This window comes from Hemitrygon akajei, chromosome 5, assembly GCF_048418815.1.
Source record: "Hemitrygon akajei chromosome 5, sHemAka1.3, whole genome shotgun sequence".
Classification (NCBI taxonomy): domain Eukaryota; kingdom Metazoa; phylum Chordata; class Chondrichthyes; order Myliobatiformes; family Dasyatidae; genus Hemitrygon; species Hemitrygon akajei.
In genome coordinates, this window is record NC_133128.1 from 187,367,616 (window position 1) to 187,392,108 (window position 24,493).

Sequence of the window (24,493 nt, forward strand, 5' to 3'; positions counted from 1 at the left end):
TGGTGGGAGAGTCTGGGGGCATCCATTTAGATCAGAGGTGAGGAGGAGTTTCTTTAGCCAAAGAGGTGAATCTGTGGAATTTGTTGACACAGACAGCTGTGGAGGCCAAGTCAATGGGTATATTTAAGGCAGAGGTTGATAGATTCTTGATTAGTCAGGATATGAAGGGATACAGGATGAAGGCAGGAAATTGGGGCTGAGAGGGTAAATGGGTCAGCCATGATGAAATGACAGAGCAGACTCAATGGGCCAAATGGCCTAATTCTGCTTCTATATCTTATGGTCTTATTGACTTGTAAAGTGTTTGAGGTAGGTACAATAATAATATTCAAAAGACATTTGGACAGGTATGTGGATAAGAAGGTACAGAGGGAAACACACTTCCTTCAAGAGGACCACGACCTTGTCGTAGGGTTTGGAGGCCTGCGTGCCTCAGTGACTCGGAGAGCCATGTTGGCTGGGGTCTGGGTCTTGGGCCTTGTTTCTTGGTAGAGTAACTGATGCCAAGCAGATCAAAAGGTAGAGGCCAGACTAAGAGTGGTCCACTGGCCCTCCAAGTTTGGGGATTCAGCTCAGGGCTAACAACACAGGCTGGTCAAAAAATTGTTTCAGAAACAGCAATGAAGAATCTTTCTTAACCTGTGTGCGACAATATGGACAGACAAAGATGGAGGATCTTCATTGCTGCCTAAATGCCAACGGTGTAACGGGCAGTAAGTAGAGGGAAAGCTGGGTAAGTTGAAGGGCATCCTGAGCCACTTGTGCTGTATTCAGACTAAACACGCATACAAACAGAGGATCGAGGAGCACTTTAACTCCTCGGACCCCCAATGCATGTGGCATGACATACAGGTTATTACAGACTCCAAACCACCTAGTACTGTGCCCCCTTCCAGCTCTGCTTCTCTCCCCGATGAGCTCAATTACTTCTACGCTCGCTTTGACCGAGACAACAAGGAGGTGACCCTCAAAGCGGATCTCCCACCTGGTGAACTGCCTCTCTCACTTTCCACCTCCGATGTTTGCGCCACCCTGAGCAGGGTGAATGTACGGAAGGCAGCTGGTCGGGATGGAATACCTGGCCGTGTGCTCAGTGTCTGTGCAGGGCAGTTGGCCAGGGTTTTCACCCTGAGCAGGGTGAATGTACGGAAGGCAGCTGGTCCGGATGGAATACCTGGCTGTGTGCTCAGTGTCTGAGTAGGGCAGTTGGCCGGGGTTTTCACCCTGAGCAGGGTGAATGTACGGAAGGCAGCTGGTCGGGATGGAATATCTGGCTGTGTGCTCAGTGTCTGTGCAGGGCAGTTGGCCGGGGTTTTCACCCTGAGCAGGGTGAATGTACGGAAGGCAGCTGGTCCGGATGGAATACCTGGCCGTGTGCTCAGAGTCTGTGTAGGGCAGTTGGCCGGGGTTTTCACCCTGAGCAGGGTGAATGTACGGAAGGCAGCTGGTCGGGATGGAATACCTGGCCGTGTGCTCAGAGTCTGTGTAGGGCAGTTGGCCGGGGTTTTCACCCTGAGCAGGGTGAATGTACGGAAGGCAGCTGGTCGGGATGAAATACCTGGCCGTGTGCTCAGAGTCGGTGCAGGGCAGTTGGCCTGGGTCTTCACAGACAGTTTCAATCTGTCCCTGACTCAGGAGTTGTCCCCACAAGCTTCAAGATCGCCACCATCGTGCCAGTGCCGAAGCATTCCACTGCCATGGGCCTGAATGACTTCCGCCCAGTTGCATTCACCCCCATCATTGCAAAGTGCTTTGAGAGACTGGTTCTATCATCTGAAATCCTGTCTGCCCACTACCCTGGACCCCCATCAATTTGCCTCTCGCACCAACAGGTCAACAGAGGATGCCATCTCCACAGCACTTCACTCTGCCCTGACCCACCTGGACAGCCCCAACTCTTACGTCAGAATGCTGTTCATTGACTTAGTTCAGCATTCAATACTGTGATCCCCTCCAAGCTGATCGCCAAACTTTGCCAGCTTAGTATCAGCTCATCCCTCTGCAACTGGACCTTGGACTTTCTGACTAACAGATCCCTATCTGTTAAGTTAGACAACCTCTCCTCTTCCATTCTCACCCTGAATACCAGCGTGCCTCAAGGCTGTGTGCTGAGCCCTCTTCTGTACTCCCTTTACACCTATGACTGCGTTCCTGTACACGGTTCTATCTCCATAATCAAGTTCGCGGACGTCACCACGGTGGTTGGCCTGATCAGAGGGGATGACGAGACGGCCTACAGGGATGAGGTCCAGCACCTGGCCACGTGATGTGCTGACAACAACCTGGCCCTTAATACCCAGAAGACCAAGGAGATCATTGTGGACTTCAGGCATGCTAGGAGCCACACTCGTGTCCCCATCTACATCAACAGAGCTGTCACACTCGTGTCCCCATCTACATTAACGGAGCTGTCACACTCATGTCCCCAGCTACATCAATGGAGCTGTAGTGGAGCGTGTATCAAGCTTCAAATTCCTTGGTGTCCACATTTCTGATGATGTCACCTGGTCCCTGAACTTCTCCATCCTGATCAAAAAGGTGCAACAGTGCCTTTATTTCCTGAGGAGCTTCAAGAAAGCTCACCTCTGTCCCAGGATACTGATGGACTTTTACCACTGTACCATTGAGAGCTACTCACCAAACTGCATCTCAGTGTGGTATGGCAATTGTCCCGTATCGGACCGCAAAGCATTCCAGCGTGTGGTGAAAACTGCCTAGTGGATTATCGGCACCCAATTGCCTACCATTGAGAACATCTATCATAAACGTTGCCTGGGCAGGGTGAAAAGCATTATCAAGGATGCATCTCACCCTAACCTTGGACTTTTTACTCTCTTCCCATCCAGTAGGTGCTACAGGAGCCTCCGCTCCCACACCAGCAGGCACAGGAAGAGTTTCTTCCTTGAGGCTGTGACCCTGCTGAACCTCACATCACAGCGCTAGCAGTATTGCACCCATATTGGACTGTCTCAGTACTTTTATATTTGTGTGCTGTAGCACTTAATTTTTATTCACAGTTATTTTGTAAATAACACTATTCTTTTGCACTTCTGGCTAGATGCTAACTGCATTTCATTGGCTTTGTATCTGTACTCGGCACGATGACAATAAAGTTGAACCTAATCTAATCTAATAAAGAAATTAAGTACAATTACATTGTATAATAAAATTGAATATATTACTCTTGTCTCGTTTGGCAGTATACGTGTCTATAGTTAAATGGCCATTGACTTGATATTATATCACGCTGGATTACAATCTCTCAGGAAAGTTGACAATGTTTTCTTAAAGGTCAGAGGAATGGTTCTGTGGACAGTGAGAATCTTATGCATCTGTAGACATTGAAGATAAGACATTTTCTTAACTTGGAGCAGAGAGAACATTTTCACACACCTAACCCATGCTACATTCGATCTTCTAGGCCACAGAGTACAAAGCATTAATGAGAACAGAAAGAAACAGCGAGGACAAGCTGGAATCAGTTGTGACAAAATATACCTGAAGGAACTGAGTAATGAATGATACAAGTCCAACGATAACAAAAAACATGCATATTGAATTGATTTGATTTCTTTTCTCTTCTTCGTTTTGCAGCGAAAATGTCTGGGGGTCATAAAGGGAATAATAGTTAGCTGAGATTTGGATTATCCAACTGAACTAATGATAAAGTGGAGGGGAGAAAAAAAAGCTCCTTACCCCAAGAATTTGGCTGAACAATAGAGCATAAACTGGATTAACTCCACCGTTAACCGCAGCACCAAGTGAACCGAACAACATATAAGGCCATTCACGAACATTATATTTTAGAATTCTAGTTATTGGTGCTGGCTCAATGTTTTCTACTTCCTCTTCCTCTGTGACCTTAAGGTAAAATAAATACATTTAGACAATAATTAAATTAGTTTAGATTAAATTTGAAGGCAATGTATTAGGTGGCAGATACTGCAAAAAAATACAATGATATTTTATGAGATCATTGAGTAAAGGGAGTTCTTTGCTGGCAATAAAAATACAAATCAACTGAATATGGCTGTAAATTGAATCAAACCTCATCCAAATACAATGCTTCTTTGATTTGTATTCAAATTGTGAATGAAGCGCAATTGGAACAAACTAATAAAACTTCATGGCTGCGGAACGTGACTCAGTAACCCTCGGTATGTGATGATCTGCATTTTTATTTTTTACTTAAGGATTCATAAAGCATAAAATAAGATCCTGGAAACTAGAACAACAGGAAAAAAGATATTGATATATTAGAATGCCAAGGTTGTCATAATGAAAGTGCAGTTAAAAATCGTGGGGAGGCACAGTAGTGTAGTGGTTAGCACAATGATTTACAGTACCAGCGACCTGGATTCAATTCCCAGTGCTGTCTGTAAAAACTTATATGTTCGCCCTGTGACTGCATGGGTTTCTTCCCACAGTCCAAAGATACACCAGTTGGTAGCTCTATTCTGCTACAATATCACAATAAATAAATAAACCCAAAACTGTCAGAAACATATCCTTGGTCCCTTTATTTATCAACACTTCTCCTCCATCAGTACCCCCCCCCCACCTGTAACTTATAAGTGACTTATTTTCTCACTTTAGATATGTGTTAAAGTCTTCAACCTGAAATATTAACAAGTCAAGTCAACTTTTATTGTCATTTCGACCATAACTGCTGGTACAGTACACAGTAAAAATGAGACAACGTTTTTCAGGACCATGGTGCTACATGACACAGTACAAAAAAATAGACTGAACTACGTAAAAAAAAACAACACAGAGAAAGCTACACTAGACTACAGACCTACACTGGACTGCATAAAGTGCACAAAAACAGTGCAGGAATTACAATAAATAATAAACAGGACAGTAGGGCAAGGTGTCAGTCCAGGCTTCGTGTATTGAGGAGTCTGATAGCTTGGGGGAAGAAACTGTTACATAGTCTGGTCGTGAGAGCCCGAATGCTTCGGAGCCTTTTCCCAGATGGCAGGAGGGAGAAGAGATTGTATGAGGGGTGCATGGGGTCCTTCATAATGCTGTTTCCTTTGCGGATGCATAACTTTCTCTTCTCGCAGATACTGCCCGTCATGCTGAGGTTTTCCAGTATTTTCTGTTTTTATATGAGATCCTAGTTATCTACCTTGTGGTAAAATGTAAAGTCAAATTCTTATAACGGTCTGTTATAAGGGGCAGAAAGGTTGAAAAGACTCCTTGATGCTACAAGCTGTATTGAAGTCCAGGACTGTCACCGTCATGTCTTCTCTGGAATTTAGCAGATTAGCTCATGTCCATAAGTCTATAAGATATAGGAGCAGAAATAGGCCATTTGGCCCATTGAGTACTCTGCCATTTCATCATGGCTGATCCAATTTTCCTCTCAGTCCCAATCTCCTGCCTTCTCCCCTTATCCCTTCATGCACCAACTAATCAAGAATGCATCAACCTCTGCTTTAGATATACCCAATGGCTTGACCTCCGCAGCTGCCTGTGGCAAGAAATTCCACAGATTCACCACTTTCTGGCTAAAGAAACTCCTCCTCATCTCTGTTTTAAATGGATGTCCTCAATTCTGAGGCTGTGTCCTCTGGTCTTTAGACGTCCACCATGAGAAACATCTTCTGCACATGCAATCTATCGAGCCCTTTCAACATTCGACACGTTTCAATGAGATCCTCTCCTCCCTGCCCCCACCCCAGTCTTCTGAATTCCAGTGAGTCGAGGCCCAGAACTATCAAACATTCCTCATATGATAAACCTTTCAATCCCAGAATCATTTTTGTGAATCTCCTTTGTACCCTCTCCAATGTCAGCCCTAAACCCTCATAAGCAGCCCTAAACTGCTCACAATACTCCAAGTGAGGCTTCACCAGTATCTTATAAAATCTCACCATTACAAACTTGCTTTTATATTCTAATCTTCTCGAAATGAATGGCTTGGGTATGGCACCCACTCTTGTCTCTGTTGTCATCTACCTCTCTCTATTGTTTGGTGAGACTGATTGAAAGAGCTGTGGGACAAAGAATGCAGGATGTTTCCATTGGGTTAGAACCGCAAATAAAGGCCAGGGAAAGGGATGTTGAAGTAGACCAGAAGTGTGCCAAGTATGGTGACATAAAAAAGAAGCCAAAACCAGAAACGTAGTACAGTCAGTAGAAGGATTCTGAGTGGAACTGAAAAGTGCTTATTCTTGCAAGCAGAGTCCAATTTTCCACTAATGCAGGGGTTCCCAATGTGAACATCTCAGTTAATGGTAGGGGTCCATGGATGTGAGCCTCTGCTCTAATGTAAAGTGCTTCCTTTCAGCCAGCTTGTATTCTGGTTGCTCTATTATTGTCCCACTTCCAGGCACTGAAGAAATACAACCCAAATTCGTGTAGTGCCATTACTAGGTTTTAACACTGCAAAGTCAGATTTTAAAATGTTAACAATGCTAAAATGCCTAGTTTTGATTCATTGACCTGAAGGAGCACACTCAATGATTCAGGGACAGCTTCTTCCCCTCTGCCATCAAATTTCTGAATGGACACTGAACCCATGAACACCACCTCACTACTTTTTAATTTCTATTTTTTTGCACTACTTATTTAACTAATTAATACTTAATATCTACATTAACTGTAATTTATATTTTTGTTCTTCTCGATTGTTATGTATTGTGGAAAGTTGGAGATGGTTTGGGTGTTCCAGAGCTCTGCCGTCTCCGAGGGGATTCCAGGAGGCAGAGGCAGCGTGCGCAAACCTCGTAGCGGGCAGGCTACAGGATGAGGTGCAAGTCGACGTTCGGCTCCATTTCGCCAATGAAAGCTTCCACTGTTTGCCGATTAAAGCAGCAAGGAAGATTGAACCATCGAAGTGAGTGTTGGGGGCTTGCCTTTCGATTGGTTGCTCTGTACCGGAGAGGGGAGATCCTGCTTCTGCACCAGGAATGCACTTCCTGGAATGGTGGTAGAGGCAAATATACTAGAGACATTTGGATAGGCACATAGATGCAAGGAAATTGGAAGGATATGGACGTGGTGTAGGTAGGAAGGATTAGTGTTTGAGGGGGTTTGCTTTGCTGGTTCAGCACAACATTGTGGGCCAGATAGCCTATTTCCAGTACTCTACTGTTCTACGTTGTATGTAGATTTCTAGTTCTGGAGAAAAAGCTGACTTCCTACACAACATATTTTAGAATTTAATTATAAATGCAATTGCTCCAAAGGGAGTGCATCATTTGTCCTGCAACCTGAACAAAATATTACCTTGTGTTTTTCATTAAATCATATTGAGTTTCCATAATACCGAAATAGGTAACATTAACTCTTTTTAAAAGACTACATTTTAGTTATGAAATATTTAGAAGCGTAGTAATGAACAGCCATTTTTTCTCAGAATAATCTACGGAGGATAATAAAGAATGCATATGGAAAGAATTACATTAAATTGCTTGATTTTGAGGAAAGTACATGAGCTGATTTACATTATATATTCATTTTATATCATAAATTTCCAAATTCCTGTGTAAACAGTAATAAATCCAAAGGAAGGCATTCAATAATAATAATAAGGAAGGCATTTATTTCAAATAAATAGAACTTACAATCTTGTCTTCATCCTCAAGATATCCGGATTGACGTCGGATAACTGAAGCAACATCTCCAGGCACAGACAGATCAGAAAGTGGGTAAGATCTGGAACGCTGACGAATCGATGCTCTGCAAGTGCACATGTATGGGTGGTTCGAAATATACTTACACTTTTCAATATGCATTGTAAACTTACAGATATTTCAGGACGATTCATTGAAAATGATAAAGTAACACAAATTTTGATTCTTTTTTTTACTTTCTCTTGTCCTTTATCATAATTGAAGCTTAGTTAAAGTTGAAGAATTTAACTAAATCAAACTGTCTGAAAACAAAAAATAAAGAATTTAAAGCTGATACAAATAAGCACCAGGATAGCCTAGCGGTTAGTGCGACACCATGAAAGCTCAGGGCATTCTGGCGCATGAAGTTCAATTCTAACATCTTCTGTAACGAGTCTGTATGTTCTCCCCGTGGAATGCATGGGTTTTCTCTGGGAGCTTCGGCTTCCTCCCACAGTTCAAAGATGTACCTGTTAAGCGGTTAATTGGTCATTGTGAACTGTCAGGTGACTCGGCTAGCATCAAATCTGAATTTGCCAGACGGCGCAGCTCGAAGGGCCAGAAGGGCATATTCTATGCTGCATCCCAATAATTAAATAAACCAAACAAGTCCCGGGATAATATTATTCTTCGTGCATCTGCATCTACGCTATGGGAATTATAGTAACTTGTATATTATTGTGAAGCTTGGTTGTTTCAGTTACTGAAAATAATACTCATAGGCGATATCAATTCCTGGAATATTGCTTTCTAAACCAGACGTTCACTTAATCTAGAGTAGATAACAGCCCCAGACAGAAGAAATGCAAATGGATTTCTCTCTTACCAGAAGAATTACCTTGTGTCCTTTAATACACAAGAAAAGGCAGCATGGAGGTTGGTTTCTTAAAGAAGCAGAAAGTCTTTCAAGATTAGAAAAAAGCAAAAAAAAATTATTATTAGGCTTCAGTAGAAGCTGGGGTGTCCAATGAGTAAATCTTTGAGGACTAAGACTGGAATTAAGGGCTCAAAACATCATTATTTACCACATGATGGTGGTGTTTTCCCAAGCAAGTGTGTTCTGTTTGCTCTCCACCATTAGAATGCAACACATGGCACAAGAGAAGTCACTGCTGGTTCCGCAGGGAGTGGAAGATGGAAATCTTTGTCATTGAAATGGACAACTGACCCTTTGCTTTCACAATAGCTAACATTATAGTTCTAATGGAAAAGGCTGAATAAGAAAATAGGAGCTGGACTTGGTTGTCAGAGACTATTTGAGGTGCAAGCCTTTGGGAGCATTTAATAGGTGGTGGGAGCTTGTCCCCACTACCTCCCCTGGCTATGACAACCATAAGGAACCAGCAGCCTTTAACACTGGACTTATTTGAATACAAGGACAATCCTGAACCAAGTTTTCTGTAGTATAATATCTGCTTCCTACCGTAAGCTTGTACGAGTACTCCCATGCCTGATGAATTGCTGCTTTTCATTTGGTCTTCCTTCAGCTGTAGAACCTGCTGCCATTAAGAAATTCAGCATGTCGACCAAACAACGTTTCAAAAATCATCCAGTGACATTTTGTTTTGAATAAAATAATTCAAGTAAAATAATTTTAAGTTGCTTACTTTGTCTTCTCTTTTCATTGAGAGCTTGGTCTCCCTGAGTTTGTAAAGTTACTAATGTGAAATAAATTCCTTTCCTCTCAAGCAGTTCTGCATGCTTTCCCCTTTCTACAGCTCTTCCATGTTCGAAGCCAATGATCACATCAACATTTCTTATTGTGGATAGTCGATGAGCAATGGAGATAGTTGTTCGACCCATCCGAACCTTCACACAAAAATAATGCTTTGCTTTTCAAATATTCTGCTCATAGATTTTGTCAATATGCAGTTATTTACCAAATTAAACCACCACAGTAACGCCACAGTAATTACAGCTTAGTTAAAGTTGAAGAATTTAACAAAGTAAAACTGTTTGACAACTTTAAAAATTGATACAAACGAGCTCCCAGTATAGTGTAGTGGTTCGTGCAACAGATTAGAGCTCAGGCCATTGGAATTCAGGGTTCAATTCCAACGTCATCTGTAAAGCCTCTGTACATCCTCCCCGTGGAATGTGTGGGTTTTCTCTGGGTATTCTGGTTTCCTCCCACAGTCCAAAGACCTACCAGGTAGGTTAATTGGTCATTGTAAATCGTCCTGTGATTAGGTTAGGTTAAATCGAGGTTGTCGGGGGTTGCTTGGCAGTGTGGCTCAAAGGACCACAAGGGCCTATTCTACACTGTATCTCAACAAAAAAATAACTGATACTGAGCTTCAGTTTAATAATTTAGACATACACCAGCAACAACATCAGAGATTACAGTAGAGACATGTGACAAGGCTCTTCCCAAAGGATATCAAACAAAGGAAAGTAATATGCATTGAGGCAGATGAGTTTAGGAAGATAAATCTTGGGCAGAGAGCCAAAAAGAACAAGGAAAAAAAGTGGGTCTGAATGCACCAAAGACCAGAATCACAAGAGCTGAGAGTCCAGGGAGATTGTAAAGATGAACAAAGTATCAATGATTGCCATTTCTTAGTGCTATAGGTCATTTGATAAATGTAATTTTCTAATTAAACAAACCTTATCAAGTGCCATTTGAACGACTGCCTCACTCTCATTGTCCAATGCAGATGTTGCCATATCCAGCAGCAGAATTTTGGGATTTCTCACAAGAGCTCGAGCAATGGCAATACGTTGTTTTTGACCTCCGCTCATTTGCCCTCCGCCTTCTCCGACAAGGGTGTTAAATTTCTGAGAAAAATTATGAACAAGCAAACGTGAGTTATTCATATCACCAAGGACAACTGTGAAGCATAATGTCTTTGAAATTCTACTGTATGGTCCAGCATCTAGAGAAACTAAATATTGAAATTTCTAAGAATAAAATGCTTAGAAAAGGAATTTTGGGAAGCACTGTTCCCTCTAAGTTGTGTGGGTGTGCGGCCACGCGGTAACTGAAATGCTGCTGCACACACAGCCTTTGTTGGTATACAGCTGGAACTTTCTTTTATATAATGCTGATATAACTTTGAAATGATGCTAATATAATTCTGAAATTATTGTATTATGTGCTAATGAATATAATCCATAAATTTTTGAAATAATCAATGTACCACAATCTTTACTTTGCAACATTTTAGAGCTTCAGTGTATTTGCATTGTCCTGTAACACACACAAAATACTGGAGGAACTCAGCAGGCCAGACAGCATCTATGGAAAACAGTACAGTCGATGTTTCAGGCCGAGACCCTTCAGCAGGACTGGAGAAAAAAGCTGAAGAGTAGATTTAAAAGGTGGGGGGAGGGGGGAGAGAGAAAAACACCAGGAGATGGGTGACACTTAGAGGGGGAGGGATGAAGTAAAGAGATGCGAAGTTGATCGGTGAAAGAGACAGAAGGCCATGGAAGAAAGAAAAAGGGGGAAGGAGCATCAGAGGGAGGCAGTGGCTGGGCAAGAAGATGTGAGCAAGGGAAAAGGGGATGGGAAATGGAGAAGGGAGAGAATTAGGGGGGCATTACCAGACTTAAGTTGGAGGAACAACACCTTATACTCCGTTTGGGCGGCCTCCGATCTGATGGCATGAACATCGATTTCTCAAACTTCAGTTAATGACCCCAAACCTCCCACCCCCCCAACCCCCCCCCCCCCCACACACACACACACACACTTTTCCATTTCCCATCCCCTTTTCCCTCTCTCACATTGTCTCCTTGCCCAACCATCGCCTCCCTCTGGTGCTTCTGGGGGCAGTGGGGGGGGGGGGGAATCTCACTGAACCTTATCAGATGTTGAAAGGCCTTGATAGAATGGATGTGGAGTGGATGTTTTATATGGTGACCAGAGGGCAGAGCCTCAGAATAGTGACGTCCATTTTGAACAGAAATGAGGAGGAATTTCTTTAGCTAGAGAGTGGTGAATCCATTATCATACGTGGCTGCGGGGGCCAAGACATTGGGTTTAATTATGGTCGCGGTTGATAGATTTGTGACTAGGGCATTTGTGTCAGAGCATGAAGGGATACGGGAGGAGCCAGGTGAATGGGGGTGAGAAGGAAATGAATCAGTGATAATGAAATGGCAGAGCAAGGTCAATGGGCCACACGACCTAATTCTGCTCCTATATCTTATGGTCTTTTTAGATAATAGTGTACAATTGGATATGGATATGGCTAGCATGTGGAGGAGGACATTAATATGTGGGCACAACAAACAACTAAATATATATTAGTATTTATCATGACAGTTTAGAGCAAGGAGTAAGTCATTGGATTGAATATGAATTTTTGGAAGGCAGTTGATTAAAATGCCAGGTAAAGGTTTTTGCAGAAGTTTAGAGGATATGATGCTGAGGGAGACACAAGGAACTACCAATGCTGGACCCTGGAGTAACAAGCAATCTATTGGAGGAACTCAGTGGGTTCAGTAGCATCTGGGTAAAGAAAAAGCCTACACTTCAGGTTGACAACAATCTAATCAAGCGTAGAAATGGCAGAAGTCTCAGGATTTGGTACCAAGGTGAAGAGAATTTTACTTACTCCGAGGGTTGTGTACTTTTGACTTCTCCACCACAAGGATCTGTGGATGCTTAATGTCAGTGTATTAGTGAGATTAATAATTTTGAGAAAAAGATGATCTCGGTATTTTTGGGGATCTGGAAGGAACGTGGACTTGATATAAAGCAGGGGTTCCCAACCTGAGGTCCACAGACACCTTGCTTAATGTTATTGGTCCATGGCATAGAAGAGGATCAGCCATAAAATTATTGAATATTGAAGGCTTGGTGGGGATATGTAGCCTATGTATTGTTTGACCTCTTCAAAGGAAACCAATGGGACTGCTATATGCAGCAAGTTAGTGCTTGATCAGTTCTAACTCCTTCACCTAAGCTCTAACTATCTGAAGTTAGAATGATTGACCAAAAGTCTTCATCTTAAGTTTAGGAGTACTCCCAGTTTCACCTATCACCTGCCACATTGTACTTCTTCCTCCTCTCCCCCTACCTCTCTTATTCTGACTTCTCCTCTGCCTTTCCGGTCCTGATGAAGGGTCTCAGCCTGAAACATCAACTGTTCACTCTTCTCCATTCACACTGCCTGACCTACTGAGTTGCTCCAGCATTTTGTACGCCTTGATTTCCAGCATCTGCAGATTTTCTCATATTTGGGAGTACAATATTAGTAGCCTCACTTCCTTTTATAAAGATCATAAACTTATGAGTCTGGGAAAAAGGTAAAATAAGGTAGTCAAATGGAAGGACTGCTCTTTTGGACTGCCTTTCAGCAACACTGAGCCACAACACTTATCTAGTATTAGATCTGAAATAGAAAGCTTTAATACTAAGTTGCAAAAGTGGAAAACAGTTCCATTCTCCTTCATGTTGTGTGCAGGTTTGCTAGAGCTGTTGGGGAGCGTTAATCTGGCAGGGGGAAAAGAACTGGAGTGATAGGGCTGAGGATGGGGCTGCTGGTATACAAGCAGTGTGTAGTGAGACCGAGAGGAAGGACAGGCAGGTGATTGGGGAAAATTGCAGTCAGCAAGATGAGTGAAAGTGCAACAGGAGGCAAAAATCAGAAAGGGTGATGAATACACGACTGAAGGTGTTATATTTAAATGCATGCAGTATATGAAATAGCATGGATCATCTTGTAGCGCAGTTGGAGATTGACGGGTATGATGTGTGGGCGTCACCGAGTAGTGGCTGAAAGAAGATCACACCTGAGAGCTTAATTCACATTATATTGAAAGAACAAGCAGGTAGGCAGAGGGAGTGGGGTGGCTCTACTGGTAAAAAATGAAATCAAATTCTTAGAAAGAGGTGACATTGGATCGGAAGACATAGAATTCTTGTGGGTAGAGTTAAGAAACCAGAAAGGTAAAAATACCCTCTTGGGAGTTACATACAGACACCAAAAAGTAGCCAGATATTGGCTACAAATGACAAAAGGAGATAGAAAAGGCACGAAAGAGGAGCAATGTTGCGATAACCATAGCAGATTTCAATGAAGAAAGACCGGGAAAATCGGTTGGTGCTGGATCCCAAGAGAGGGAATTTGTAGAATGCCTGTGAGATGGCTTTTTAGAGCAGCTTGTGGTTGAGCCCAGTAGGGGAAAGGCAATTCTGGACTGGGTGTTATTTAATGACCCAGATTTGATTAGGAAGCTTAAGGTAAATGAACCAAAGGAGACAGTGATCATAACATGATGGAATTCATCCTGCAGTATGAAAAGGAGAAGCCAAATCAGATGTAATAGTATTGTAGTGGAGTAAAGGCAATTACAGAGGCAAGAAAGAGGAGCTGGTCAAAGTTGATTGGAAGGGAACATTAGCAGGGATGACAGTAGAACAGCAGTAGTCGGTGTTTCTGTGGGAAATTCGGAAGGTGCGTGAAAGATACATCCCAAAGATGAAGAAGCATTCTAAAGGGAGGATGAGGCAACTGTGGCTGACAAGGGAAGTCAAAGACAACATAAAAGCAAAAGAGAGGGCATGTAATACAGCTAAAATGAATGGGAAGTTAGAGGATTGGGAAGCTTTTAAAAATCAACAGAAGGCAAATAGAAAATGCCATAAAGAGAGAAATGAAGGTAAAAGTCAAAGATTTAAACATTCAAAGTACACTTACGAGTATTATCAAAGTATGTATGCAGTATACAACCCTGAGATTTGTCTTCCAGCAGACAACCATGAAACATAGAAACTCCATCGAACTGGTTGAAAGAAAACATCAAACACCCAACAGCAAAAAAAAAACAAAAAACGAATTGTGCAAATGGCGAAAAACAAGCGAATAACACACGGAATATTAAACATGAAACCGCAGATTCCTTGAAACAATCTAGAAATGTGCAGATTAGATAGCCAACAATATAAAAGAGGATGCAAAAAGTAGTTTCAGATATATAAGTAAAAGAGAGACAAGAGTGGATATGAAACCACTGGAAAATGACACTGGAGAGGTAATAATGGGGACAAAGAAGTGGTGGAGGAACTTAACAAATATCTTACATTAGTCTTCACTGTGGAAGCCACAAGCAGAATTGCAGAAAAGCAATAGCGGCTGGGGCAGATATAAATGTCGTTGCTATTACTAAGGAGAGGGATTTTGGGAAGCTGAAAAGTTTGAAGGTTGATAAGTCAACTGGACCAGATGGACTACACCCTAGGGTTCTGAAAGAGGTAGCAGAAGAGATTGCACAGGCATTAGTAATAATCTTTCAAGAATCACTAGAACCTGGAATGGTTCCTGAGCATTGAAAAATTGCAAATGTCACTTCACTCTTTAAGAAGGGCGGAAGGCCGAAGATTGCTAACAATACGAAGATAGGTGGAGCTCCAGGCGGTGTTGAGGAAGCACTTTAACATTATTACAAAACTAGATTTTCTTCACATTCTGCATGTGTTATATTACTGCATACACATAACACTGGCTTGCAAGATTTTTGCAGAGATCCAATGTGTCCTGTTATGGAGGAAATCAATATAACTGCACTAAATGTAGACACAGTGACAACCTTCTACAAATCTGATCAGAACCAGAATCACTTTTTTGCCAGTATGTAAAACATAGCACGATTGATTGTGGTTCGGTACCAAGCATAAAACACAGGACAATACCAGAGTAGACTACACAATAGCAACCAACAATTTCCAAGACAACAGTGCAAACAGCCACGAGCAATCAACAATTAGCAGAATGGTCACATGAACAAACATCAATAATCAAACTTAAATAAAGGTGAACATAATAAACAGATAACTAATCAACAGAACAAGAGGAGCAGGAAAGACTATTTATTGATATTGTGCAGGGACAGTTAGGGTATTATAGTTAGACCGTAAAACATAGGAGCAGAATTAGGCCATTCACCCCTTCGAGTCTGCTCCGCCATTCCATCATGGCTGATCTTGGATCCCACTCAACTCCATATACCTGCCTTCTCACCATATCCTTTGATGCCCTGACTGAACAAGAAATAAATCAATTTCTGTCTTAAATACACCCGTGGACATGACCTCCACCTCAGTCTATGGCAGAACATTCCACAGATTCACTGCTCTCTGGCTAAAAAATTCCTCTGTACTTTTAAAAGGCTGCCCCTCAATTTTGAGGCCGTGCCTTCTAGTTCTGGAGAAGCCACCATAGGAAACATCCTCTCCACATCCACCCTATCTAGTCCTTTTAAAATTCGGTAGGTTTCAATGAGATCCCCATGCATTCTTCTAAATTCCAGTGAGTACAGGCCGAAAGCTGCCAAATGCTCCTCATATGTTAACCCCTTCATTCTTGGAATCATCCTCTTGAACCTCCTCTGGACCCTCCCCAATGACAACACTTCCCTTCTGAGATATGGGGCCCAAAGCTGTTGACATTCTCCAAGTGCAGCCTGATTAAAATTTCAGCATTATCTCCTTGTCTTTATATTCTATTCCCCTTAAAATAAATGCCAACATTGCATTTGCTTTCTTTACCTCAGACTCAACATGTAAATTAACCTTCTGAGAGTCTTGCACGAGGACGCCTAAGTCCCTCTGCACCTCTGATGTTTGAACCTTCTCCCCATTTAGGTAACAGCCTGCACTATTGTTCCTTTTACCAAAATGCATTATCATATCCTTCCAAACACTGTACAGCATTGGCCACATTTTTGCCCATTCTTCCAATTTCTCTAAGTCCTGCTGCAATCACAATGCTTCCTCACCACTACCTACCCCTCCACCTATCTTCGTATCATCCGCAGACTTTGTCAGAAATCCACCAATTCCATTATCCGAATCTCTGACAAACAATGGGAAAAATATCGGTCCCAATACTGACCACTGAGGAACACCACTAGTCACTGGCAGCCAACCAGAATGGCCAATTTTATTCCCATTCACTGCCTCCATTCCTCTATCCATGCCAGTATCTTTCGTCTAATGTCATAGGGTTTTATCTTCTTAAGCAGCCTCATGTGGCACCTTATCAATTGCCTTCTGAAAATCCAAGTAAATGACATCCACTCTTTTGTCCACCCTGCAGGTTACTTCCTTAAAGAATTCTAGCAGATTTGTCAGGCAAGTTTTCCCTTTACAGAAACCACACTGACTTTGACTTATTTTATCATTTGTCTTCATGTACCTTGAAACCTCATCCTTGGTAATAGACCAACACTTTCCCAACCACTAAGGTTAGGCTAACTGGCCTAAAATTTCCTTACTTTTGCCTTCCTCCCTTCTTAAAGAGTAGAGTGACGTTTGCAATCTTCCAGTCCTCTGGAACCATGCCAGAATCAAGTGATTCTTGAAAGATCATGACCAATGCATCCGTTCTCTCTTCAGCAAACTCTTTTATGATGCTGGGATATAGTCCATCTGGTCCAGGTGACTCATCCACCTTGAGTTTACCTAGCACTTTTTCCTTTTTAATTGCAATGCATTCACTCCTGCTCCCTGACACTCACAGACCTCTGGCACACTGCTAGTGTCTTCCACAGTGAAGACTGATGCAAAGTATCCATTTAGTTCATCTGCCATTTCTGTGTCCCCATTACTACCTCACCAGCATTATTTTCCAGTGGCCCAATATTAAATCTCACCTCCCTTTTATTCTTTATGTAACTGAAATAATTTTTAGTATCCTACTTTATATTATTGGCTAGTTTGCCCTTATATTTAATCTCTTCCCTTCTTATAGCTTTTTTACTTGACTTTTGTTGTATTTTAAAAGCTTCCCAATCATTCAACTTCCACTCACTTTTGCTACATTATGTGCCCTTTCCTTGGCTTTTATGCAATCCTTAACTTCCTTTCATTTGAGAACTTCTTCCTCTGTGGGACTTACCTATCCTGTGCCTTGTGAACTATTCCCAGAAATGTCAGCCATCTCTGCTGTGCTGTTATCCCCACCAATATCATCCTCCAATCCACCTGGGCAAGCTCCTCTCTCAGGCCTCTGTAATTTCTTATATTCCATTGCGATACAGATACATGTGACTTATGCTTCTACCTCTCAAATTGCAGTATGTATTCTATCATATTACGATCACTGTCTCCTAAGAGTTCCTTTACGTCAAGCTCCTTAATAAAATCTAGGTCATTACACAACACCCAATCTAAAATAGCCTTTCATGGTACATGTAAGATTCTTACAGAAGTTAATTAAGGCAGGTTTAATTGCTTTGTCTGGGAGCCTGTTCCATAGAGGCATTTTGCTATGAGGATTACACCTACTTCTGTTACACAACGAAATGGTAAGTGGTACAAACAAGCTGGATGAACTCAGCAGATCGGGCAGCATCCGTGGAAACGAGCAGTCAACGTTTCGGGCCGTGACCCTTCGTCAGGACTGAAGAAGGAGGGGGCAGGGGCCCTATAAAGAAGGTGGGGGGGGAGGGTGGAAGGTGCCAGGTGAGAAACCAGTCAGAGGAAAGATCAAGGGGAAGCAGGGAGGGGATAAGCAGGAGAGGTAAGTGGTGAGTGAAAATGGTAAGTGGTACCTCTGGCAGATCCATAATGAAATTATAAGCATTGGCTTCCTTGGCTGCCCTGATAATCTCATCCTTTGTCACACTGTCACAACCATATCGAATATTCTCCTCAATGGTGGTGGCAAACAAGACAGGCTCCTGTTCAACAATCCCAATCAAAGAACGCAGCCACGGAATATTTAAAGAGCGGATGTCATGACCGTCCAGAGTGATCTGCAAAAAAAAAATAACATATACAACAAACAATTAACCAGAATAGAAAAACAGAACGCTGGAAGAACTCAGCAGATAGAGGCTAAGTGTGTAAACCTCTAAAGGCACAGCATACCTGTAGGACTCTTCCAGTAATCTGATTTTGTACTAGATTTCAGCATTTGAAATAATTTTGTCATGAATAAAATAGAAAGTTTTTATATTAAAATATGACCTTATTGCAAGAGATATTATTTCAAATGCAATATATAAAATATTATACATTATTTTTAGAGAAGTCTATGTATTGAATGTGAGATGGTTTAAACTGAATCACAAACACAGTTTTAAATATCAATTTATTATGATAAGTGCATAATTAATTTATGCTCTTATCAAAATAAAATAGGCATCTTTCTCTCCTCAGATAATTTAACTATTGCTTCTTCCCAAAGAAGTAATACATTGCTACAAGTCAACTTACAACTATGGTGCAACTAAATGGATTTCATAGCAATTAGCTTATTTTTTAAAGTGTAGAGAATTCCTTTACTTTAAAGTTATTGTGATGAATATACTAAGGGTATTGAGCAATTTCTGTGCAGAAAATTCTCCACAGCATTGAGATAAATGGCAGCGAAGTATTGATATTCTGTTGTTGTTACTGAGAAGAATATTATCCAAACATTTCCATCTTTTTACTTTGTGAAAGGTGGGAAAAGGTCTTTTGCATTTAACTGAGTAAGTAGCAAGGTCTCAATGTCTACAAAGTAGTACTCCCTTAGTATTGTCATCTTTGTTAAAGCTTTTATGACAAAGTTGTTGAGTTTGCTATTGAGGGATAGTGCAGAGCACACCAGGAAGTCAGCATGCAGGATACTCAACTAAACTTTATTGACAACCCTCTTTGTACAGTATGTGAACTCCTCCCATGTAGGAGTGGCTAACTCAGTGGCATAGGAATAGCACTATTAACTACACCTACAAAGCCGTGTTCAGTTCTGTAGAAGATTACTTATTAGGGAGGACTGTTATGAAGATTGCTGGCTATTTATATTTGTTAATTTATAGTAAATATATGATGGTTGCAAATGTGAAACTCAAATTAAATTGCTAGAAAATCTTAATCTGTCATCCAGGTGAGGCTGCTCAATATATAAAAATATGATATTGACATAGGATTCAATAATTGGCTTAGATCTCCCTGTCCACTGTTTTGTTTTTGGTCTTGATGCGAAAGAAATCTCTTCATCTTTTGTTTATGAGGACAAATTTAAAAACTTGGATGTTCTGTGATACAAGCTCAGACAAGATTTGCTCTCAGTTAGTTGTAGTTGGATTTTTTTTTACTATAAATACAAACAGAAGTGTTAGGAATAGACTCACCAGTAGGTGAAATTGGTTTATTAATATGTTTCATATGGGAATTCAACCACAGTGTTAAATCCCAGCCAAAATTCAATGACATAATAATAACCTGAGGTAAAAAATAATTTCTAAATTTACTGAATATGCAGGCATGCATACAGGTGACCATCTCTAGCAGAAAAATTGATAATGCTGTTCAGTTTAAGTGAAACAATATGTATCTAACCAAAATATAAAGTTTATCATTTAAACCAGAACTAGAGAATCATTGGCATTTAGACCACAGACCATAAGATAATTAGGCCATTCAGCCCACTGAGTCTGCTCTGCCATTCAGTCATGGCTGATAATTTCAACCCCGTTGTTCTGCTTTCTCCTTTTGTCCCTTTGATTAGTCAACAACCCATCAACCTCTACTGAACTTTATCCAATGACATCCAATGCAATGTTAACATTGCATTTGCCTTCTTCGCTACCGAATCACCTGCAAGTTCAACCATCCTGAACTAGGACTTCCAAGGTCCTTTTGCACCTCTAATTTCTGCATTTCCTTACCATTTAGAAACTAGTCTACACATTTATTCTTCCTGTGCATAACCCCACACATCTCTACATTATATTCCATCTGCCACTCCTTTGTCCACTCTGCAACCTGTCCAAGTCCTTCTGCAGACTCCCTGCATCCATGATACTAATAGTTCCCCCACCTATCTTCAAACTTGGCCACAATGCCATAGATTTTCCATACAGATTATTAATATACGAATTGAAGGTTCCGGTCCCAACATTGACCCCTGCAGAACTCCACTGGTCACCAGCATTCACCTGGAAAATGGCCCTTTTATGTTCACCCTCTGAATTCTGCCAATCAGTCAATCTTCTATCTATACTTGTAGCTTGCCTCTTATCTTATCAGATTCATGTATGGCAACTCATTGAAGGCCTTCAAAAAATCCAAGTAAATTAACGTCCCCCAATTCTCCTTTGTCAAACCTGTTGATACCACCTCAAACAATTCTAACGGATTTGTCAGACCAACTCTCCCATCAGTGAAACTGTTAATTTTGTCCTATTTTATTGTATACTTTGAACATGGACTCTAAAATCTGATCAACCACCAAGGTCGTTAACCCATCTAAAATCTCCTGTCGTTTGCCTCCCTCCCTTCTTAAACAGCACTGTCATATTTGCAATTCTCCAGTCCTCTGGGCCCCTCTCTGACATCAGTTATTCTTGAAAGTTCACAATGAAAGCTCAATTTCAATGATTAGGAGAAGTTTGGATGGGTACGTGAATGGTAGAGGTATGGATGTCGTTGGGAGAAGGCAGTTTAAATGGTTCAGCATGGACTAGATGGGCTTGTTTCTAAGCTGTACTTCTCCTTGATTCTATTAATATATCTACATTCTCTTTAGCTACCTCTTTCAAAACACTGGGGTGTAGCCAGACTGGCCCTGGTAATTTATCCAACTTTAGGCCTTATCTCTGTTTATCAAATTGTTTACATTTTTGGAAGCAATTTTAATACATACCATTCCTTGTTTGGGATCATAGAATCTCTGAATTAGCTCCACTGCTGTGCTTTTACCAGATCCACTTGGTCCAACAAATGCTGTTGTTTCACCTGCTTTAATAACCATACTAAGTCGATTGAGAATCTGGGAAATGTGAATGTGAGACAACAAAGTTAAGCTCCATGCAAGGCAACTTAAAATATATTTGAGTAAATCAAGGCAGTTATTGAAACAAACCAAACATTGTGAGCCTCAGTCGAATCTTTCTTTTATTATGCATTTTTAAAAACTAAGTAATGGGTGATGGGATGGAGATACATCTCTATCAAAGGAGGTGTAAGGTGCTCCTTCCCTATGCTAGCCTGCAGGTTACCCTTGGGCAATGTGTAGCACCTGCTTAGCCACCCTCCCACCCCCAATCAGGATCACATGGAGTCATAGGAGTAGGTGGTGGATAGCCATATGTTGATTATGTGACCACTGATGCCAGGCAGACAGTCTCTGAAGAGTGTTGATAATGGCTGGGGTCACCCACCTTGTAAAGACACCACCCAGAAGAAGGCAATAGCAAAACACTTCTGTAGAAAAGTTAGCCAAGAACAATCATGGTATGGAGACCATGATCGCACATGCCATAAACATAGCACGTAATGATGATGATGATTTTTGTAAAGTATAGAGATAAAAATGAAGCCATTGCCATAGGAATATGCCAAGTAGAAGAAATCTCATAAGTGACCTGATGGACTTCTGATTTTAAGAAGCATAACACTTGCTGGAATACTTTTCCATACATTACATCAAATGCCTGACCTGGGTGAAGTTAAAAGGGAAGGAAAAGGTAGAATGACTTTTAAAAGTACTTTCTTTGAAAGATCTTTGGGGAAAATCATTCCATTTACCAGCAAAGGATTTTATACTTGGTTGGTTAATCTGCCAAGAATTGCTCGTATTTCTATATTTGCATATTGTTAGGGTTCAAACCATGGTTGCCATGGTAGTGTAGGAGTTCACACCCTGGCTACCCCATTGCCTATTCTCTCCAAGTTCTCTTTTAATAGCTGTATCAGTATTCAAAGTTCCAAGATCAAAGTAAATTTATTATCAAAGTACAAATATATCATCCTAAACAACCCTGAGATTCAATTTCTTGCAGGCATACAAATCTATAATATAGTAACTATAACTGAATCAATGAAAAGCCACCCAAATAGAGTGCAGAAGACAGCAAACTGTGCAAATGCAAAAGAAGAAACAATAATAAATAAATAAATAAATAAGCAATAAATATTGAGAATGTAACATGAAGAGTCTTGAAAGTGAGTCCATTGATTGTGGGAACATTTCAATGATGGGCCATTAAAACTAGTAACAATGAAGCATAGAAACACAGAAGACCTACAGCACAATACACAATACCTACCTTAGAAATTACTAGACTTACCCATAGCCCTCTATTTTTCTAAGCTCAATGCACCTATCCAAAAGTCTCTCAAAAGATCCTATCGTATCCGCCTCCACCACCTTTGCTGGCAGCCCATTCCATGCAATCACCACTCTCTGTGTAAAAAACTTACCCCTGATATCTCCTCTGTACCTACTCCCTAGCACCTTAAACCTGTGTCCTCTTGTGGCAGCCATTTCAGCCCTGGGAAAAAGCCTCTGACTATCCACACAATCAATGCCTCTCATCATCTTATACACCTCTATCAGGTCACCTCTCATCCTCTGTCACTCCAAGGAAAAAGGGCTGAGTTCAATCAACCTGTTCTCATAAGGAATGCTCCCCAATCCAGGCAATATCCTTGTAAATCTCCTCTGCACCTTTTCTATGGTTTCCACATCCTTCCTATAGTGAGGTGATCAGAACTAAGCACATTACTCCAAGTGGGGTCTGACTTGGGTCCTATATAGCTGCAATATTACCTCTCAGCTCCTAAATTCAATTCCACGATTGATGAAGGCCAATACACCATATGCCTTCTTAACCATAGTCAACCTGTGCAGCTGCTTTGAGCGTCCTATGGACTCAGACCACAAGATCCCTCTGATCCTCCACACTGCCAAGAGTCTTACCATTAATACTATATTCTGCCAACATATTTGATCTGCCAAAATGAATCATTTCACATTTATCTGGGTTGAACTCCATCTGCCACTTCTCAGCCCAGTTTTTCATCCTATCAATGTCCCGCTGTAACCTCTGACAGCCCTCCACACTATCCATAACACCCCCAACCTTTGTGTCATTAGCAAATTTACTAACCCATTCCACCACTTCCTCATCCAGGTCATTTATAAAAATCACGAAGAGTAAAGGTCCCAGAACAGATCCATGAGGCACTCCACTGGTCACTGACCTCCATGCAAAATATGACCTGTCTACAACCACTTTGTCTTCTGTGGGCAAGCCAGTTCTGGATCCACAAATCAATGCCTTTCTGAAATCCATATACACTACATCTACAGCACTTCCTTCATCAATGTGGTTTGTCACATCCTCAAAAATTCAATCAGGTTCGTAAGGCACAACCTGCCCTTGACAAAGCCATACTGACTATTCCTAATCAAATGATACCACTCCAAATGTTCAAAAATCCTGCCTCTTAGGATCTTCTCCATCAATGTACCAACCACTGAAATAAGACTCACTGGTCTATAATCTCTACTCCCTTTTTTCAATAAAGGAACAACATCTGCAAACCTCCAATCCTTTGGAACCTCTCCCGTCCCCATTGATGATGCAAAGATCATCGCCAGAGGCTCAGCAATCTCCTCCCTCACCTCCCACAGTAGCCTGGGTTACATCTCATCTGGTCCCGATGACTTAGCCAACTTGCTGCTTTCCAAAAGGTCCAGCACATTCTCTTACTTAATATCTACATGCTGAAGTTTTTCAGTCCGCTGCAAGTCATCATTACAATCACCAAGATCCTTTCTCATAGTGAATACTAAAGTAAAGTAATCATTAAGTACCTCTGCTATTTCCTCCAGTTCCATACACACTTTCGCACTGTCACACTTGATAGGTCCTATTCTTTCACGTCTTATCCTCTTGCTCTTCACATACTTGTAGAATGCCTTGGGGTTTTCCTTAATCCTGCCCGCCAAGGCCTTCTCATGGCCCCTTCTGGCTCTCCTAATTCCCTTCTTAAGCTCCTTCCTACTAGCCTTATAATCTTCTACATCTCTAACATTACCTAGCTCTCTGAACTTTTTGTAAGCTTTTCTTCTCTTCTTGACTAGATTTACTACAGCCTTTGTACACCACGGTTCCTGTACCCTGACATAACTTCCTTG

At 41.4% G+C, this 24,493-nt stretch overlaps 1 protein-coding gene across 5 annotated transcripts in view; it reads right to left on the reverse strand.

Moving 5' to 3' along the window:
• The window catches only part of LOC140728565 (bile salt export pump-like), a 107,106-nt gene that overhangs the window by 18,076 nt on the left and 64,537 nt on the right, over positions 1–24,493 (reverse strand). For 4 of the 5 annotated variants that reach the window (XM_073047485.1, XM_073047488.1, XM_073047487.1 and 1 more), the window contains exons 14-21: positions 21,212–21,337; positions 18,129–18,332; positions 10,233–10,403; positions 9,233–9,434; positions 9,049–9,124; positions 7,578–7,692; positions 3,697–3,861; positions 3,499–3,603 (exon numbers count right to left, since the gene is read on the reverse strand). In XM_073047485.1, the coding sequence (XP_072903586.1) occupies positions 3,499–3,603; positions 3,697–3,861; positions 7,578–7,692; positions 9,049–9,124; positions 9,233–9,434; positions 10,233–10,403; positions 18,129–18,332; positions 21,212–21,337 (1,164 nt within the window). The remainder of the gene's footprint in view (positions 1–3,498; positions 3,604–3,696; positions 3,862–7,577; positions 7,693–9,048; positions 9,125–9,232; positions 9,435–10,232; positions 10,404–18,128; positions 18,333–21,211; positions 21,338–24,493) is intronic. The other variant, XM_073047486.1, reaches the window with a different exon arrangement.